Source organism: Ranitomeya variabilis, chromosome 4, assembly GCF_051348905.1.
Source record: "Ranitomeya variabilis isolate aRanVar5 chromosome 4, aRanVar5.hap1, whole genome shotgun sequence".
Classification (NCBI taxonomy): domain Eukaryota; kingdom Metazoa; phylum Chordata; class Amphibia; order Anura; family Dendrobatidae; genus Ranitomeya; species Ranitomeya variabilis.
Genome location: NC_135235.1, coordinates 204101656 through 204119784, shown reverse-complemented (window position 1 = coordinate 204119784; position 18129 = coordinate 204101656). Strand labels below are relative to the sequence as shown.

The 18129-nt window shown below is 44.4% G+C and overlaps 1 protein-coding gene across 1 annotated transcript in view; it reads right to left on the bottom strand.

The window, feature by feature from the left end:
* LIN7B (lin-7 cell polarity scaffold B) overlaps positions 1-9885 on the bottom strand; it is a 46312-nt gene extending 36427 nt beyond the window's left edge. The window contains exon 1 of the mRNA XM_077259705.1: positions 9761-9885. Coding sequence (XP_077115820.1) covers positions 9761-9797 — 37 coding nt within the window. The 5' untranslated portion in view covers positions 9798-9885. The remainder of the gene's footprint in view (positions 1-9760) is intronic.
* Between the last annotated feature and the right edge of the window lie 8244 nt (positions 9886-18129).

Sequence of the window (18129 nt, the reverse complement as noted above, 5' to 3'; positions counted from 1 at the left end):
TCTGTGTTTGTCATTTCCTCTTACCTCACCGTCATTATTTGTGGGGGGCTTCTATCCAGCTTTGGGGTCCCCTTCTCTGGAGGCAAGAAAGGTCTTTGTTTTCCTCTACTAGGGGTAGCTAGATTCTCCGGCTGGCGCGTGTCATCTAGAATCAACGTAGGAATGATCCCCGGCTACTTCTAGTGTTGGCGTTAGGAGTAGATATATGGTCAACCCAGTTACCACTGCCCTATGAGCTGGATATTTGTATTCTGCAGACTTCCACGTTCCTCTGAGACCCTCGCCATTGGGGTCATAACAGGGAACATGTTCTGTGCAGTGACGGATCACACTTCTCTATCTGGGGTCTTATGGAGGAGTCTGGGTTTGGGGATCCCAGGAGAATGATACCCCCTGACTGCATTGTGCCCCCTGTACAGATAGTGGAGAAGGGATAATACCATGGGCTGTTATCAGGGTGCAGCCGAGGCTCCTTAGTTCCAGTGAAACGGGGCCACGTACCTTGCCTTAGCTCTTGAATCCTCCCTCAGTCTGTACCCTTCCCCCACCCAGGGAAGAGAGGAGTAGTAGTGTACCATAATACACCAATCAGACTAACAAGGAAATACGAACAGGGGTAATGAAAAATACCAAAAATACTCACACATATAACAGAGGAATGCATCGGGGAGTGGAAGATGGGGTTAAAACAAAGTAGAAGAAGAGGAATTATCACACACTCAAAAAAACTAGCAACAGTCACGGATAAATCCACCAAACGCCTTCTCCAATAACAGCCAACAACAACCTCCACCCATGCAGCATAAGCTAGCTCTGACAATGAGTGCTAGCCAGGGCCCAGATTATATAGGACATGGGAGTGGCTAACAGTGCACAGCTGAGAACCTTAGCTACAAGAGCTCTCAACTAAGCAGATTAACCCCTACACTGCCAAAAGAAATTTACACAGTTTAATAAGAAGGTGAAGTGTTTCTAAACCGTGCAGGAGTAGGAGAAATCAGACACTGCAGTTTTCTGTCTCCTCTCTGTCACGTTAAACCCGTGACAGTACTTTTGCCGATATAGTGTATCTAGTATGGATAAACCTTGTGGAATAAGGCCCAACAACTCAATAAGTAGGAATCTCAACAATGACAGAAATGGACAAAGAAAACTCCGTACATTAGACACTAAAATTTTATATGATTCTATAAGCAGTTTGGAGGAGAGACATTTTTAAGGATTAATTTTGTTTTTAGGGAACATGGCCACTTTAGTCTATGGGCTGTGCAAATAAGCTGTAATACCAGACACAGCCAATAACACAAGATGGCGCCGTTCCTTGCTGCATTATATTTTGGAGCAAAATAAAATGTAGATTTAAATCCACTTGACCTGGAAATTAATTATACAACCATGTTATTTTTTTTTTAAAGCTATGGTTTAGAATTAAGACAATTTTTTTACACAACAACTTTTACACTGGGTCTGCATACTACAGGCTTTATCTTGTGTGTCCAACTGGGCACAAACTCCCAAAAACCTGGTGTCCACCATTAGGTTTTTCAGCAGTAGAACTTTTGTGAAATCGGCCCAGAAGAGCTAGTTGTCACTCCTCAAAGGTCTTCCATGGATCACTTTTGGTTGGTACTAACTATTGCACCCAATATCTTCAGTTTGGAGAAGCTCTGACCCAATCATCTAGCTATCACAATTTGGCCATTATCAAAGTTGGTCAGAAGTATCACCAGCTGACCGGTGGCATTAAACCCCCCTTCATGACCTTGGGATTTTCCGTTTTTCCGCGTTGGTTTTTCGCTCCCATCCTTCCCAGAGCCATAACTTTTTTATTTTTCCGTCAATATTGCCATGTGAGGGCTTAGTTTTTTACGGTACGAGTTGTAGTTTTGAACGACATCATTGGTTTTACCATGTCGTGTACTAGAAAATGGGAAACAAATTCCAAGTGCCGTGAAATTGCAAAAAAAGTGCAATCCCATGCGTGTTTTTTGTTTGGCTTTTTTACTAGGTTCACTAAATGCTAAAACTGACCCGTGGTTATGATTCTCCAGGTCATTACGAGTTCATTGACATCAAACATGTCTAGGTTCTATTTTATCTAAGGCTTCTTTCACACTTCAGTTTTTTTGCGTCAGTCACTTCCGACATAATGACGAATCGACGGATCCGTCACAATAGTTGAAAAAACGGATGTAACAGATCCGTTTTTTTGACGGCTCCGTTACTCGGGGTTGTATATACTTTTTGGAGCATGCGCAATTGAAAAAAAATGAAAAAACGGATTGGGGCGACGGATCCGCCGAAATGACGGTCGCGACGGATCCGTCGCCCATAGGTGGCCATTCTATGAAATGACGGACGTGACGGATCCGTCGCGATCCGCCATTTCAACGCAGACAAAAAACGTTGCAATGACCGTCAATGTCTAGATGACGTCCGCCAAATTTTGACGGATCCGTCGCATGACGGATGGAACGGATGACCATCCGTCACAATCCTTTGCTAATGCAAGTCTATGGGGAAAAAAACGGATCCATCGAAAAAAAAAACGGATCCGTTTTTTGAGGAAAATGGCGGATTTAGACTGACGCCAAACAACTGAAGTGTGAAAGAGGCCTAAGTGGTGAAAAAAATGCAAAACTTTGCTAAAAAAAAAAAATTGCGCTATTTTTCATGATCTGGGGTCGGGTGAGGGCTTATTTTTTGCGTGCCAAGCTGATGTTTGTAGTGATACCATTTTGGTACAGATACAATTTTTTCATTGCCCGTTATTGCATTATAATGCAATGTAGGGGTGAACAAAAAACTTAATTTGGGCGTTTCAAATTTTTTCTCTCTACGCCGTTTAGAGATCAGGTTAATCCTTTTTTTATTGATAGATCGGGCGATTCTGAACTTGGCGATACCAAATATGTGTAGGTTTGATTTTATTTTTGTTTTATTTTGAATGGGGCGAAAGGGGGGTGATTTAAACTTTTATATTTTTTTTTATTTATTTCATATTTTTTTAAACATTTTTTTTAACTTTTGCCATGCTTCAATAGCCTCCATGGGAGGCTAGAAACTGGCACAACGCGATCGGCTCTGCTACATAGAGGCGAAGCATAGATCACCTCTATGTAGTAGAATTACAGGCTTGCTATGAACGCCGACCACAGGGTGGCGCTCATAGCAATCCGGCATCAGCAACCATAGAGGTCTCAAGGAGACCACTGGTTGTTATGGCGACGCATCGCTGACCCCCGATCATGTGACGGGGTCGGCGATGAGAGCATTTCCGGCTAAATGGCCGGAAGCGGTAGTTAAATGCCGCTGTCAGCGTTTGACAGCGGCATTTAACTAGTTAATAGCGGCGGGTGCATCGCGATTCCACCTGCCGCTATTGTGTGCACATGTCAGCTGTTCAAAACAGCTGACATGTTGTGGCTTTGATGCGGGCTTCGGCGGTGTGCATGCATCAAAGCGGGGGATCTGACCTCGGACGTACTATCAGAAAGGGGTTAAACATCCACTGATCGGCAACATGTTAGGCCGGGGTCACACATGCGAGTTTTACGGACGTAAGAGCGCAGAAACTACGTCCGTAAAACTCGCATAACATACGGCACAATTATTCTCAATGGGGCTGCTCCTATTAGCCGTATATTACGGTTCAGTATTATACGGCTTTCTACGGCCGTACAAAATCGCAGCATGCTGCGTTTGTCAGCGTATTGCGCAAAAAAATCGCCAATGAAAGTCTATGGGGGCGAGAAAAATACGGATTCCACACGGACCAGCAGTGTGACTTGCGAGAAATACGCAGCGGTGTTAGTGAAAAGTCGGTAATTCAATTGCCGGCTTTTCATTTCTCCTGCACAAACCCGACAGGATATGAGACATGGTTTACATACAGTAAACCATCTCATATCCCCATTTTTTTTGCATATTCCACACTACTAATGTTAGTAGTGTGTATGTGCAAAATGTGGGCGCTGTAGCTGCTGAAATAAAGGGTTAAATGGCGGAAAAAATTGGCGTGGGCTCCCGCGCAATTTTCTCCGTCAGAGTGGTAAAGCCAGTGACTGAGGGCAGATATTAATAGCCTAGAGAGGGTCCATGGTTATTGGCCCCCCCGTGGCTACAAACATCTGCCCCCAGCCACCCCAGAAAAGGCACATCTGGAAGATGCGCCTATTCTGGCACTTGGCCACTCTCTTCCCACTCCCGTGTAGCGGTGGGATATGGGGTAATGAAGGGTTAATGCCACCTTGCTATTGTAAGGTGACATTAAGCCAGATTAATAATGGAGAGGCATCAATTATGTCACCTATCCATTATTAATCCAATTGTTTGAAAGGGTTAAAAAACACACACACATTATTAAAAATTATTTTAATGAAATAAACACAGCGGTTGTTGTAATAATTTATTGCTCTCTCAATCCATTTCCAGGCCCTCGCTTGGCAAAATAATAAACGCACAAGATACATACCTTCTGATGTCAGATCACTTCCCACGATGTAATCCATCTGAAGGGGTTAATAATATTACAGGCAGGAGCCCTGCTAATGCACTCGCTCGTGCCTGTAATCCCCGGTGAATGAATGAAATGTAGGTCATTGACCTACATTTCCTTCAGTCGCGGTGATGCGCCCCCTGGTGGATGTCCTCATATGACCTGGAGCGTGGGAAAAAGTTCCCAGGCTGCAGTTCATGAGAACATCCAGCAGAGGGCGCATCACCACGACTGAATGTAAGTACAGATCCTGCTTTCCTTTCAACACCCGGGGATTACAGGTACGAGCGGGTGGTTTATCGCAGCTCGTGCCTGTAATATTAGTTAACCCCCTTCAGATGGATTACTTCGTGGGACGTGATCTGACATCAGAAGGTATGTATCTTGTGCGTTTATTATTTTGCCAAGCGAGGGCCTGGAAATGGATTGAGAGAGCAATAAATTATTAAAACAACCGCTGTGTTTATTTCATTAAAATACTTTGAAATCATGTGTGTGTGTGTTTTTTAACCCTTTCAAACAATTGGATTAATAATGGATAGGTGTCATAATTGACGCCTCTCTATTATTAATCTGGCTTAATGTTACCTTACAATAGCAAGGTGGCATTAACCCTTCATTACCCCATATCCCACCGCTACACGGGAGTGGGAAGAGAGGGGCCAAGTGCCAGAATAGGCGCATCTTCCAGATGTGCCTTTTCTGGGGTGGCTGGGGGCAGATGTTTTTAGCCACTGGGGGGGGGGGGGGGGGCAATAACCATGGACCCTCTCCTGGCTATTAATATCTGCCCTCAGTCACTGGCTTTACCATTCTGGCGGAGAAAATTGCGCGGGAGCCCACGCCAATTTTTTCCGCCATTTAACCCTTTATTTTAGCAGCTACAGCGCTGAAATTTTGCACATACACACTACTAACATTAGTAGTGTGGAATATGCAAAAAAAAAGGGGATATGAGATGGTTTACTATATGTAAACCATGTCTCATATCATGTCGGGTTTGTGCAGGAGAAATGAAAAGCCGGCAATTGAATTACCGGCTGTTCACAGATATCGCGCTGAATGAAATCTAAATACAGAATATATATATATGTGTCTCAATGACATATATATATATATATATATATATATATATATATATATATATATATATATATATATATATACACTGTATATATGTTCTCCCTAACATTTGAGCACATAAATCCATTAGATGTCGGTTTTGCAAGCCTGCGCGAAAATCTCGCAGTACGGATGCCATACGGATTACATACGGAGGATGCCATGCGCAAAATACGCTGAAACACCCTGCCTACGGATCAATATTTTGGGAACATTTCTCCGTATTACGGCCGTAGTACGGACGTATAATACGTGGCGTATTGTCTTACGCCAAGTGTGACCCCAGCCTTATATCTATCGACAATCGTTTAGTCGCCTGCTTAGAAAGGCAGACTGCATTTTAAAAGGTGCTCAGAGAACATTAAGTAAAAGATTGTTCAGTGTCAGTAAGCTTGGCAGCACAGGTCCCATGTGCTGCCGAGAACAATAATCTTTAGGCGAATGAGGGTGGTCACTTTAATTTTAATTGTCAATCTATCTTTCTCATATCTGTCCTACTTACCTGCTTGCCTACCTCACACCATTCTCATACAGTTTCTATTTACATACCTATCCATTTACCTTTTATCTATCTTTCCATGGATCTACGGTATATGCTACCAACAATTTTGTACCTAGTTGTCTCATATCTATTTATCTACCTACCTATCCATTTATCTCATATCGATCTAAGAAAATTAGGGAGATCAATAGTAGGTAGCACTACAGGGTTATTAAGCAAAAAGTGGGGGGACCATTTCGGCTCCAGAAAAAAAACAGCAATGAGCCTTTCAATCGAGATGGGTCAATAAAGTACCCCCGCTTTATGCTTATTAATTGTCACATAGTGGCAAGAGACTGTGTGCATCTACCCATTCCCTTGATGTAGGGGTGCCATAGGCTATTCCCTGTCCCCAGAATACCTCTGATGGTAGAGATGCCGGGGTCTGGTTACGTGCTATGCTCCTATCTTACCCTTATCTGTTCTCTCCCCCTCCCAGGGAGGTGTGAGGCCAAAGAGTATAATAAGATTACACAAACCAGACTGACAGGAGTTAGCAGACAGGGATAAAAGAAAACTACAATCATACAAATACACTCACAAAACAACAGAGTGGGAAACAGGTGAGGAATAGGAAGGAAGAAACCAAATGGGAGAGGATAAAGATAAACATGAAAATTAACTCCTCCCGCAATCTCCTGAAAAACTCTCCAACCATCTTCTCCAAGCACTGAACTTCTCCTTCAGCTCCAAACCAGGAAGTGGTAACTATGACTGGCAAGGTCAGAAGCAAGGAGGAGGTTTCTTATACCTGCTGGGAGCAACAAGCTCAGAACAGTCGATACAACCTAAGACAGAGAACCCCAAGAGTCCAACTAAGCTAACCCCTTCATGACCTTGGGATTTTCCATTTTTTCGTGTTCGTTTTTCGCTCCCCTCCTTCCCAGAGCCATAACTTTTTTATTTTTCCGTTAATGTGGCCATGTGAGGGCTTATTTTTTGCGGGACGAGTTGTATTTTGAACAACATCATTGCTTTTACCATGTCGTGTACTAGAAATCGGGAAAAAAATTCCAAGTGCGGTGAAATTGCAAAAAAAGTGCAATCCCACACTTGTTTTTTGCTTGTTTTTTTTGCAAGGTTCACTAAATGCTAAAATTGACCTGCCATTATGATTCCTCAGGTCAGTATGAGTTCATAGACACCTAACATGACTAGGTTATTTTTTATCTAAGAGGTGAAAAAAAATTCCAAACTTTGCTAAAAAAAAAAAAAAAATTGCGCCATTTTCCGATACCCGTAGCGTCTCCATTTTTCATGATCTGGGGTCTGGTGAGGGCTTATTTTTTGTGTGCTGAGATGGCGTATTTAATGATACCATTTCGGTGCAGATACGTTCTTTTGATCGCCCGTTATTGCATTTTAATGCAATGTCGCGGCGACCAAAAAAACGTAATTCTGGTGTTTTTTCGAATTTTTTTCTCGCTACGCCGTTTAGAGATCAGGTTAATGCTTTTTTTTATTGATAGCGATTTTGAACACGGCGATACCAATTATGTTTAGGTTTGATTTTTTTTTTATTGATTTATTTTGAATGGGGCGAAAGGGGGGTGATTTAAACTTCTATATATTTTTTTTTCTCATTTTTTTTTTACTTTTTTTTTTACTTTTGCCATGCTTCAATAGCCTCCATGGGAGGCTAGAAGCTGGCACAACGTGATCGGCTTTGCTACATAGCAGCGATCATCAGATCGCTGCTATGCAGCAGAAATGCAGGTGTGCTGTGAGCGCCGACCACAGGGTGGTGCTCAAAGCTACCGAGGATCAGTAACCATAGAGGTCTCAAGGACCTCTATGGTTACACTGCAGAAGCATCGCTGACCCCCGATCATGTGACGGGGGTCGGCGTACGCTCATTTCCGGCTGCCCGGTCGGAAGCGCCGGTTAAATGCCGCTGTCTGCGTTTGACAGCAGCATTTAACTAGTTAATAGCGGCGGGTGAATCGCGATTTCACCCGCCGCTATTGCGGGCACATGTCAGCTGTTCAAAACAGCTGACATGTCCCGGCTTTGATGCGGGCTCACCGCCGGAGCCCTGCATCAAAGCGGGGTATCTGACCTCGGACGTACTATCCCGTCCGAGGTCAGAAAGTGGTTAATCTCCAGGAATTTAGCTGTACACAAGTATAGTCTATATGGCAGTAATGTGGTATATAAGTATAGTCTATATGGGCGGTATACAAGTATAGTCTATATGGCAGTAATGTGGTATATAAGTATAGTCTATATGGGCGGTATACAAGTATAGTCTATATGGCAGTAATGTGGTATATAAGTATAGTCTATATGGGCGGTATACAAGTATAGTCTATATGGCAGTAATGTGGTATATAAGTACAGTCTATATGGCAGTAATGCGGTATATAAGTATAGTCTATATGGCAGTAATGCATTATATACAATGTAGAAATTCATTCTCTCAGGTAGGCATTAGGTAGATTTCACAAAGGCAATACAGATTGGTCCAAACATGTGCAATTTTATAGCTTTCATAAAACTCCAAGGGATTCAAAAGCCAAAAACAGCCTCTTCTGGGCATAAAAGTTAGACAGCAAATAAACAGTTCATTTTGCAGGCACATATATGTTAGTTATTCCTCCAGGAGAAAACTTTACTCAAATAAGAGGTGCAATCCTACCAGTCTCGGTATCCTCTTCATATGGAGCTCGGGCAGTATCTAGCACCAAACAGAAGTATTCAACTCCAGGCCCAGTTCATACTGCACAGACTGCTGCTTCCACATGTTTCTCTGCAGCTCCAACACACAGCCTGCCCAGCTTTCCTAGCTGACCCGTGCAGTTGCCATTCAGAGAGAGACCCCAGCACGTCTCTCATTTACAGCTCACATTATGGCTGGTCACTCACCATCAGCACACTCGACTCTGCTCAACATCCAGCAGACTGACCTGGTGACCACAGGCCCCGGTTCTTAGCTAAGGCTATTCACCGGCATCTAATCAAGACCTGCAGTAGTAGGATTTAACCGTGTCCTACCTAGCTCTCTTACAAAGTATACTCTATATGGCAGTAATGCAGGATATAAGAAATTCAGTTTACATTTAATTTATGAAATATATCTTAGCGCACACCTAGTGGCTGCTATATTCTTTAATTTATATCTATATTCTATTCTCGAAGTTCCAGAACCACCTGTCTATTTCTTAGACATCTGTTACATTGCTACCCTAATAACTCTTCTGCATTACAGAAATGGTGTACTTCATGCGTTACGTTGCCTCCTTGTCCTACCTTTAGCTTCTCACCCTGCCCTCCGCCTGCAAGGACTGTGGATGGTGGCTACTAAGACGAATGAATGGATGGAGGCGACAAATGTGAGTGTAGTAATTACTAAATGCTTGTACCAGAGGCTGTAAGGCCACACATACAATATATTCTGACTTAGAGCGGCATCGTAGCAATAGGAGCGATGGAAGGTAAGGGCAAGGTTATTCTGCAAATCAGTAAATTCCCTGATTAGTAGGCAGGTGCCGGCGAAATAAAGGTAAAGCTCATTCATCTCTCCCCCTCCCTCTGGCTACTTCCATCTGCTGCAGGCAAGATCCCAGCCCCTGCAATACAACATGCATTGTGTCTATTACCTCTCTCCAGACCTAAGGGTTCAGACAGAGCTGCCATCTTAACTCCAACAGTCACATGCCCAGGAGTTCCCCCCCGCTGTGGAGGAGGAGGAGGAGGCTGCTGCCAACCCACAAGCCTTGGAGATGCTGTGTGCATCCTGACAGCCACTGTATCATCCTCCTCCACACATGCACAGAGCTACCAAGCAAACACCTGGTGTATCAGGCCGCGTAGCTTTCTGATGCCACCTAACATGCCCAAATAATTCCTGCAACGCTCTACAGTGCATGGAAAAGATAATGCAATTATTAATTTGGGATTTTTCTTTTTGCTCACCAAAGTGGAAGATGGTGACGATTTACCATTCCCATATATACAGAGTTTTCTAATTATCCTAACTTCTCCCCTACAACTCACAACATGCACTGACAGAGTGCCGTAGGTTGGCACCTGTACATGATACTGTTTCTATCGAGCTTTTTTTCTTAATTTTTAATGGCCATCATCTAATCCTGGACGACTGGGAACTCTGGTGTGTCAGGAGTCCACAAAATGAGACGTATACATCAGCTGATTGCCAGGTATTAGTTCTCGGTGGTCCGAAATGGAGACTGGAATTATACGCACACCTGCCAAACAATGCGGTTTTCTGTAGGACTGTTCTACAAAAGGGAATTATCTTGTGCAAATTTGCAAAAATTTCTATATTACTGTGTAGCGTGGTATTGTCCCTAGGCAGATTAAGGGATATGGCTTTACAAGAATCAGTCAACTCTTTCAGCATGTCCGTGTAACTACGTACTTGTATTCTTCGTAAAATAACCATCCAACAGCATCTTTTCTTAGAATTCTTCATTGTGTTATTCCGAATAAAACACAGTAATTTACAGTTGACAGTATTATCTATTTACCTGCGCAAACCTAAACTTGCTAATTTCATATCCTTCAGAACAGAACTCCATTCTCTATGCTTACCCAATGGCTGCACATTGCTTGTTTTTGTCAATTACATGTCGGAAAGTATCGCTTTCACATCAGGAACTATACCTGATAGGCGAATGACGTAGGCTCTGTTCATATGTCCAGTAGTCACTTTCGCTTTAGGATTCACTTTAGGATCATCAAAGAAGAACTAAAACGTTCCAGTGTAGCACCCATTCGTTTGAAGAGTCATGAAATGTCTGACACGACTCCAGGGGCTCCTTCCCTGTCCCTAATGCTAAGGGGTGCCCTAGCTTGCCCTGTTCCCCGGGTTACTTCTGATGGTGAAGATGTCAGGGCAACGTACCTTGCTTTAAATCCTGAATCTGCCTTCAGTCTGTACCCTTCCCCCACACAGGCAAGAGGGGAGTAGTAGTGTACCATAATACACCAACCAGACTAACAAGGTAATATGAACAGGGATAAAGGAAAATGCCAATCATACAAATATACACACATAAACAACAGAGGCATGCACTGGGGAGTGATGGGTGGGGTAAAACCAAAATAGGAGAAGGAGGGGAATTATCACATATGCAAACCTATCAACAGTCACAGATAAATCCACCAAACGCTGTGGTCTTCTGGTTCCTCTCTATCGCGATAAACCCGTGACAATGTCTCCCGTTTGCCCCCTTTCCAGCTGCTATCTGTTTTTTAACCGGATCAAAAAACATAACCTGCACAATTATATCTCTCATCAAGTATTTCTCTTTGCTTTCGGAGCCCCCCCATATGCCCAAGCATTAGCTTTCGACCACATATGGGGTATCACCAAGTCAGGGGGAAATTGAGTAACAAATTATGGGCTCCATTTTAGCTCTTCTGAAAATTCCATAATCGGGGCAAAAATATATTACTGGAAAAACATTTTTTTTTTGTTTTCACATCCAAATTTTATAAAGCTCTGTGTACAAGATAATCGACTCCCCTGGATAAATTAATTGAGGGGTCTAGTTTCCAAAATGTGGTCACTTGTTTGGGTTTCTGATGGACTCTGTAAATGCGACATGGAGTCAGCAATCTATTGCAGCCACAATTACGCTGGAAAAAACAAATAGCGCTCCCTTTTTCCTCCTCCTCGTAGTATTTTATCTTTTTAATACCAACCTAGAAATTAACACTATTCTTTACATATGCGGGACCAGATTTTTTTATGTAAAGAGAAAACCATTTTGTGCCTAGTCTCTAACCTCACATACATCATGTCCTGCGTGGCTCTGTTTCTTGGCTTCTTCTTTTACTAGTTGACCTGAGCGGCTCGTGGAACGTTTCAGTTTCCTCTGAAGGAAACCCTCGCTTGCTTGAATAATCATTAGAGGAAGAGTAGCAGAGTAACGTCAGGAGGATTTTGTTAGTTCCCATCTCCATTACTACTCTTGGCTGAGAAAGTAGTGATCGATGCAGCAGATCAGCTGGCTAGGAGACAGAATTTACAGGTGCTCCCAAGGGCTCATAGAAAATAGAGTACCGGTAAGTTTACACCCATGACAGCACTAGTGAGAATATACTAGATGCAATAAAGTAGGGTGGGACTACTGCTTGGAGACCTTTTCTTCTAAAGGCCACTTGTTTAGTGGAAGAAAGATTCAGTCTGTAATGCTTAAAAATTTATTTGAGGAACTCCAAGTTGCAAGTCAACATATCATATCAATCAAAACATTTACCTTCTCTGCCCAAGATGTAGCCATCACCCTAGTAGAGTACGCAAAAAACCCAAAGGGACCTGAACCCTTGCTGAGGAAAGAACTAAAATAATGGTACGTGACCATGTCTTTTAGAAGATGGTGTACCCACATGGTCTTTGCTGTTGGAAGATGCTGGCAGTGTTTTTCCTGAAGCATCTTTTGGGACGTCTTCTTGGGTGTCTTTTGTGGCAAAGAGTCTTTTTTTCTAAATTATATAAAGAAAAGTGCCAGAAGAATTTTTCAGGTCTTTACTTTTAGCAACTTCATGGCTTTCAAAGCCTGTAGTGGTTAAAAGAAGTGAGAAAATGAGAAACATATACCAAGCATTGCTGTTCATTCTTTTTAGCACTTTTTCAGTAGGGTTGCAGACGAAATCTACTCAAATAAGATGTTGTGGGTACATAAACTAACTGCTCTCATAATTCATCTAGTGATAGTTTTACTAGATATATTTCCCCTTTCCTGATATTGTCACGCTGTGACGATCTTCGGTAAGGAAGGGGGACCTCAAACTGTCCCTGGAACTGGGAGCCTAACTATCCATATCCCAGGGGTACTCTTGAAATAAGAGATGCCCGAGTCTCTGACCTTAGTATGCTCCTGTTAAAACCCTGATCTGTCCCCTCCTCCACTCCTTGAGGCATGGGACAGAAATGTAAGGTAAAAAAGACACTATGCAAAAATGCGGACCAGCGGACCTAAAAAACCATCAGCCGACCCATCAATCGCATCTGCTGCTTCTTCCTCCTCCTCTGTTACCATGCCAACTATTGAGACGTAGGTCTTCGACCACAGAACCTCGGGATCTTTACCCGCTCCAGTTACGCTGACTGAGAGCCCACCATCAGCTGTAATGGAAATGGATATGCCTACTGTTTTTGACTGATCTCAGAGAACAAGCACACCACAAGTTTCTCGATCCACCGTAACATCTCCGCTTGCGCCTCTCTCATGGTCCAGCAATTTGTCTGGTTCACCGTACTCCACCCTCTCTCAGCACTGCAGCCAGCCCACGGTTCCGTAGTTGTGGTCACGTAAAAGATTGTTTCCTCCTACACAAGACAAAGCTAAGAGGTAGAACTCCACCATCTCCAATCTGTTGGCCACGGAAGATACAGACGGTTTCCAAAAGCTGATGGCCGTCGCAGTCCCCAGTACCAATTGCCCAGTCACCATTACTTTTCTAAGAAAGGTGTGCCTGCGCTACACCAGCATGTCGCAGACAACGTCACCTGTTTCTTGACTAAATCTCTGTCTGCCAGGGTGCATTTCACCACAGACAATTCAACGAGTAAGCATAGGCAAGGGCATTACATCTCGCTGACTGGGCACAGGGTGACTATGGTGGATGTGGGGGCAGGCGCTGCTCCACAAGTCTTGGAATCCCCAAGGCTAGCAGGACAAACCTCTACATTGAACACTTCCTCCACTGCTTCTGAATCCTATATCTCCTCTAGTGCCTCCACCTACGCCCCAACCTCTACCTTAATGAGATACGCATACATATGCAGAGCGAATCCCCACCACCTCCGTACTGCGCAGCCAGGGATTATCACAATCAAGAAGTGTTAAAATTGATATGCCCTGGAGATCGCAGTCATACAGCTGAAGAGTTGTGGACAGCTCTCCAGGCCGAGTTTGATCAATGCCTGTTTCCGCTGTACCTACATCCAGGGAAGGCCGTGTCCCATAACAGAGTGACCTGCTGGCGGCCCTACGGCGTATTCTCCGCCACTATCCTGGCCTGGAGGAGCTGCTCCAGAAAGAACGGAAGCTGTGTGCTCATTTGCGCCATTCGCACCCCTCTGGTCATCGACTTGCATTGATACAGAGGTTTTAGTCCATGGCAGTTAACAGGTTGATATGCGATGTGCCGACACGGTGTAATTCCACTCTGCACATGTTGCAGCAACTGTTGCAGCTGCAACAAGCCATGACACATGTCAAGTCATATAGCCTGGGCCAACACAGTACAAACGTGGCGCATATCGCATTTACAGAGTGGGCACAGATTAAGAACCTCTGCACCCTTCTGCACAGTTTCAAAATGGCTACTAAGATGGTTAGCGCTGATGACGCCATCTTCAGCATCACTATTATGGTCATCTATATGCTGGAGCAGACTTTGAATAACCTGTGGGAAGAGATGGTGGTCCCAGAAGAAGAGGAGGATGCAGAAGGTATATCATTGTCTCTCAGTTCCAGACTGTCGTCACACAGGTTGGTGCCAAGGGAGGGTGGATTACTGTGGAACCTCAGGGGGCGGGTGATAACAGACAAATTGTTATGGAAGGTGCAAGATCTGAAGAACAAATGGAGGTGGAAGAGGTGATGGGCGAGCAACTGTCAGATGAGGATAATCCTCCTCTCTCTGTTGTTCATGGTTGGTGGGAGGGGACAGAGGAAATAAGCCTCATTGTTACCCAGCCGTCAACATAGCATGGGCTTGGACCTCATGGTAGAGCCCGACATATGAGTGCCTTCTTGCTGCACTATCTGCAGCATGATCCCCTTTTAGTTATGATTAGGAATAATGTTGACTACTGGGTTGCCACTCTGTTAGATCCACGTTATAAAACCAAATTTTGCCAGATGATTCACTCCCTCGAAAGATACCAGTGACTGCTGGAGTATCGAAACACGCTTTTACACAACCTCAAAAGAGCTTTCCCCAAGACAGCAATGAAACACACAGTACACATCGCAGCTCTAGACTTCCAACCTCTGGCATGTCAATTCGTCAACGCCAAAGCATTAGCAGCAGTGGTATAAGTGGAAGAAGCAATTTCTGTGAGTCTTTTGACACTTTTTTAGACCAACTCATGCACCAGCACAATAGAGTCCAAATCTTATATGTGAATGAATGGAGAGGATGGTGCAGGAGTATCTAGAACTGAATATAAATAACATCAGGGAGGGTTGGGACACTTTCACATTTTGGTCATCGAAAATGGATGAGTGGCCTCAGCTCGCCTCACACGCCTTGGAGGTGTTATCGTTCCTGGCAGCCAGTGTTCTCTCAGAACGTGACTTCAGCGCTGCTGGTGGTGTCCTGACGAATAAGTGCAGCTGACTGTCCCCTGAAAGTGTAGACTGCTTAACTTTCATCAAGATGTACAAGTCATGGATCTCCAAGGACTTTTGCACCCCTATCGCAAACTGTACAGACTAGGTGATATTGCATTTTTTAGTGTGATGCATTAATGTCACGTAACTGCACTCTGTGATATCTTTAATGTGGCTGTTGAAATTTGTGGAAATGTGAACAGTCATGGTTGGTCTACATCTGCTTGGTTAGCTGTAGTGGAAGATGTTTCGCTCTGTCCCAATTATACTATTTCTAGTCTTGTGAAAGTTATTCCACTTCGGTGGTGTCAGGTTGTCATTTTTTTAAATGTGAACACTCGTGATTAGGTATCCATCTGCTGAATTGGGCGTAGTGGAAGACCTGTCGGTCCCTATTATGCTATTTCTACTGTAATGAAATTGATGCCACTTTTGTGGTGTCTGCCACTAATTTTTGGAAATGTGTACACTCCTGGTTGGGTGTCCATCTGCTGGATTGGGTGTAGTGGAAGACCTGCCGGTCCCTATTATACTATTTCTACTGTGGTGAAATTGATGACACTTCTGTGGTGTAAGGCCCTCGTTTGTTTAAATGTGAATACTCCTGGTTGGGTGTCCATCTGCTGTATTGGGTGTAGTGGAAGACCTATCGGTCCCTATTATGCTATTTCTACTATGGTCAAATTGATGCCACTTTGGTAGTGTCTGCCAATAATTTTTGTAAATGTGTAGACTCCTGGTTGGGTCTCCTTCATGCGTGTTGCCTGAAGCAGTAGACCTCCGAGACAATCAGGCCTCCACTTCTTTGGACTCAACTACCCGTGTTACTATCCTTAAATTTTTCTGACACTGGTAGTCTATGAAGCTGATATCTGTGCCACCTGAGTGTGGCTCTGCATGAAAGCAGGTAGAGGAGTTGCATATGGTATCAGGGTTCCCAGCAAAGGAGGTCAACACCGATCCCTCACCCACCTTGTCTTACTGTGATGTTCAGTTGAAAACGGTAAATGCTGTCCCAGAGCCCAATACCTCATGCCTGGCTGATTGCTGCAGTGCCATGGTACAATTTGTAGGCAACTTTCCTGGTGTCTGTCCCTCATTTGATGTGTTTTGGCAGCATCTGGGGCCATTATAAGGTATTGTGCATGAATTTGATTTTGCCTCTTATTGACATGAATGGCGATCGATTATGTCCAGCGAATATTGCAAATTCGGCCATCGTTATCTGAACTGAACATTGAAATATTCTAATCTTTACGGTTTAGTAAAATGGAGGCCAGCTGAATCCGCACAGAAGTGAATTACAAAATAATTTGAGTCGCCCGCCCAGGGCCGTGGGGTACTCGGTACCGGGCCCAGTCGCTCTTAAAGGGGATGTCACGGTGGCTGCGACAGTGACATTGGCAGTGGCCCTGGATGCCCAATTAAAAGGGGAACAGTCTTTAAAGGGAAATTGTGGATAAGTCTGTCGTGACACCACCTGTAGTGTTCAGTCACTAAGGGGACCGACACTTCTTTAAAGGGGTCCTCTGGGGATGTTGATGCAACAATGATGGTGACGCTTCCCACAGGTGAAGCGGGGTCCCCAGATGTCCTGAAGTGTATAGCGGCGATGGTGTAGGCCGGTAAAATGAGTAAAGGACACAAGTTGTAAGTCTTTACCTGGCTTACTGTAGTTGGCAGGCCACAGTCCAGGGCACTAGGCACGGTTGGTGGTGGTCCGGCCGGCTCAGAGGCAATGGGAGAACCTCCTTCCCAGTTTGAGGTCCGTGAGCCTTTCCAACTAACGCTAAAGATGAAGTCCCTGCTGCCTGAAGCTTTCTGCAGAGTCCTCTATTCCCCCTGTTCTGGGACAGGTACCTGCATGACGGGCAGCTTGAGCCATTTTACAGGGACACTATCACGCCCCAGGCTCCTCAGCTGCTGCAGCGTCTCAGGTGTGGTGTGGGCCAATTACATACAGTTCTCAGCCCTCCGGTTCTGCCAAGTGTCCTACAGTTCCACTAAGGCCTCCGGCTCCCAGCACCCTGCTGTTGCGCTCCGGCTCTGAGGGTGTCCTTCCGCTGTTCCCCTCTGAGCCCTTTCTCTCTCCTTTGCTCCTTCCCTCTCAAGCTCCACCACATACAACGACCCTTCAGGTTTTCTCCTTACAGAGGCGGCAGCTCCCACGTGGCTGCCAGGCGTCTCTGTCTGCACTCAGTTCCAGACTTCCTTCCTCTATCAGTGTATCCAAACAACTGGTCTGTCCACTGTCTATCTCAGACTAACTAGCTTGTTTCTCCTCCTGATCAGGATACTTAAAGTCTAGGGAAGCTCCCCTGAATCCGGGTCCTGAGCTCCCCCTCCTGGCCTGGATTTGGAATGTGTTGTGTGTGGGTGCCTTACCTGGTAAAGAGAACTTCATTGGCTCTGAGCATGATATTACCCTCCCTGAAGGGAAAGGCTACATCACTGCAGTAACCAGTCATCTGGGGTGCTGCAAATCCACATTTTGGAAAATGAGGATACTTGTAATGTTTGAGTAGATTAAATTCTCTCATCTCTTTTTAGAGCTTAAATATTTTACTCTATGCAGAAATCCTTTTGAGAGCTATTCAGCACCTTCCACAATTACATTAGGTCATCGGGATATTAATAAAAATACCAAAAAGCAG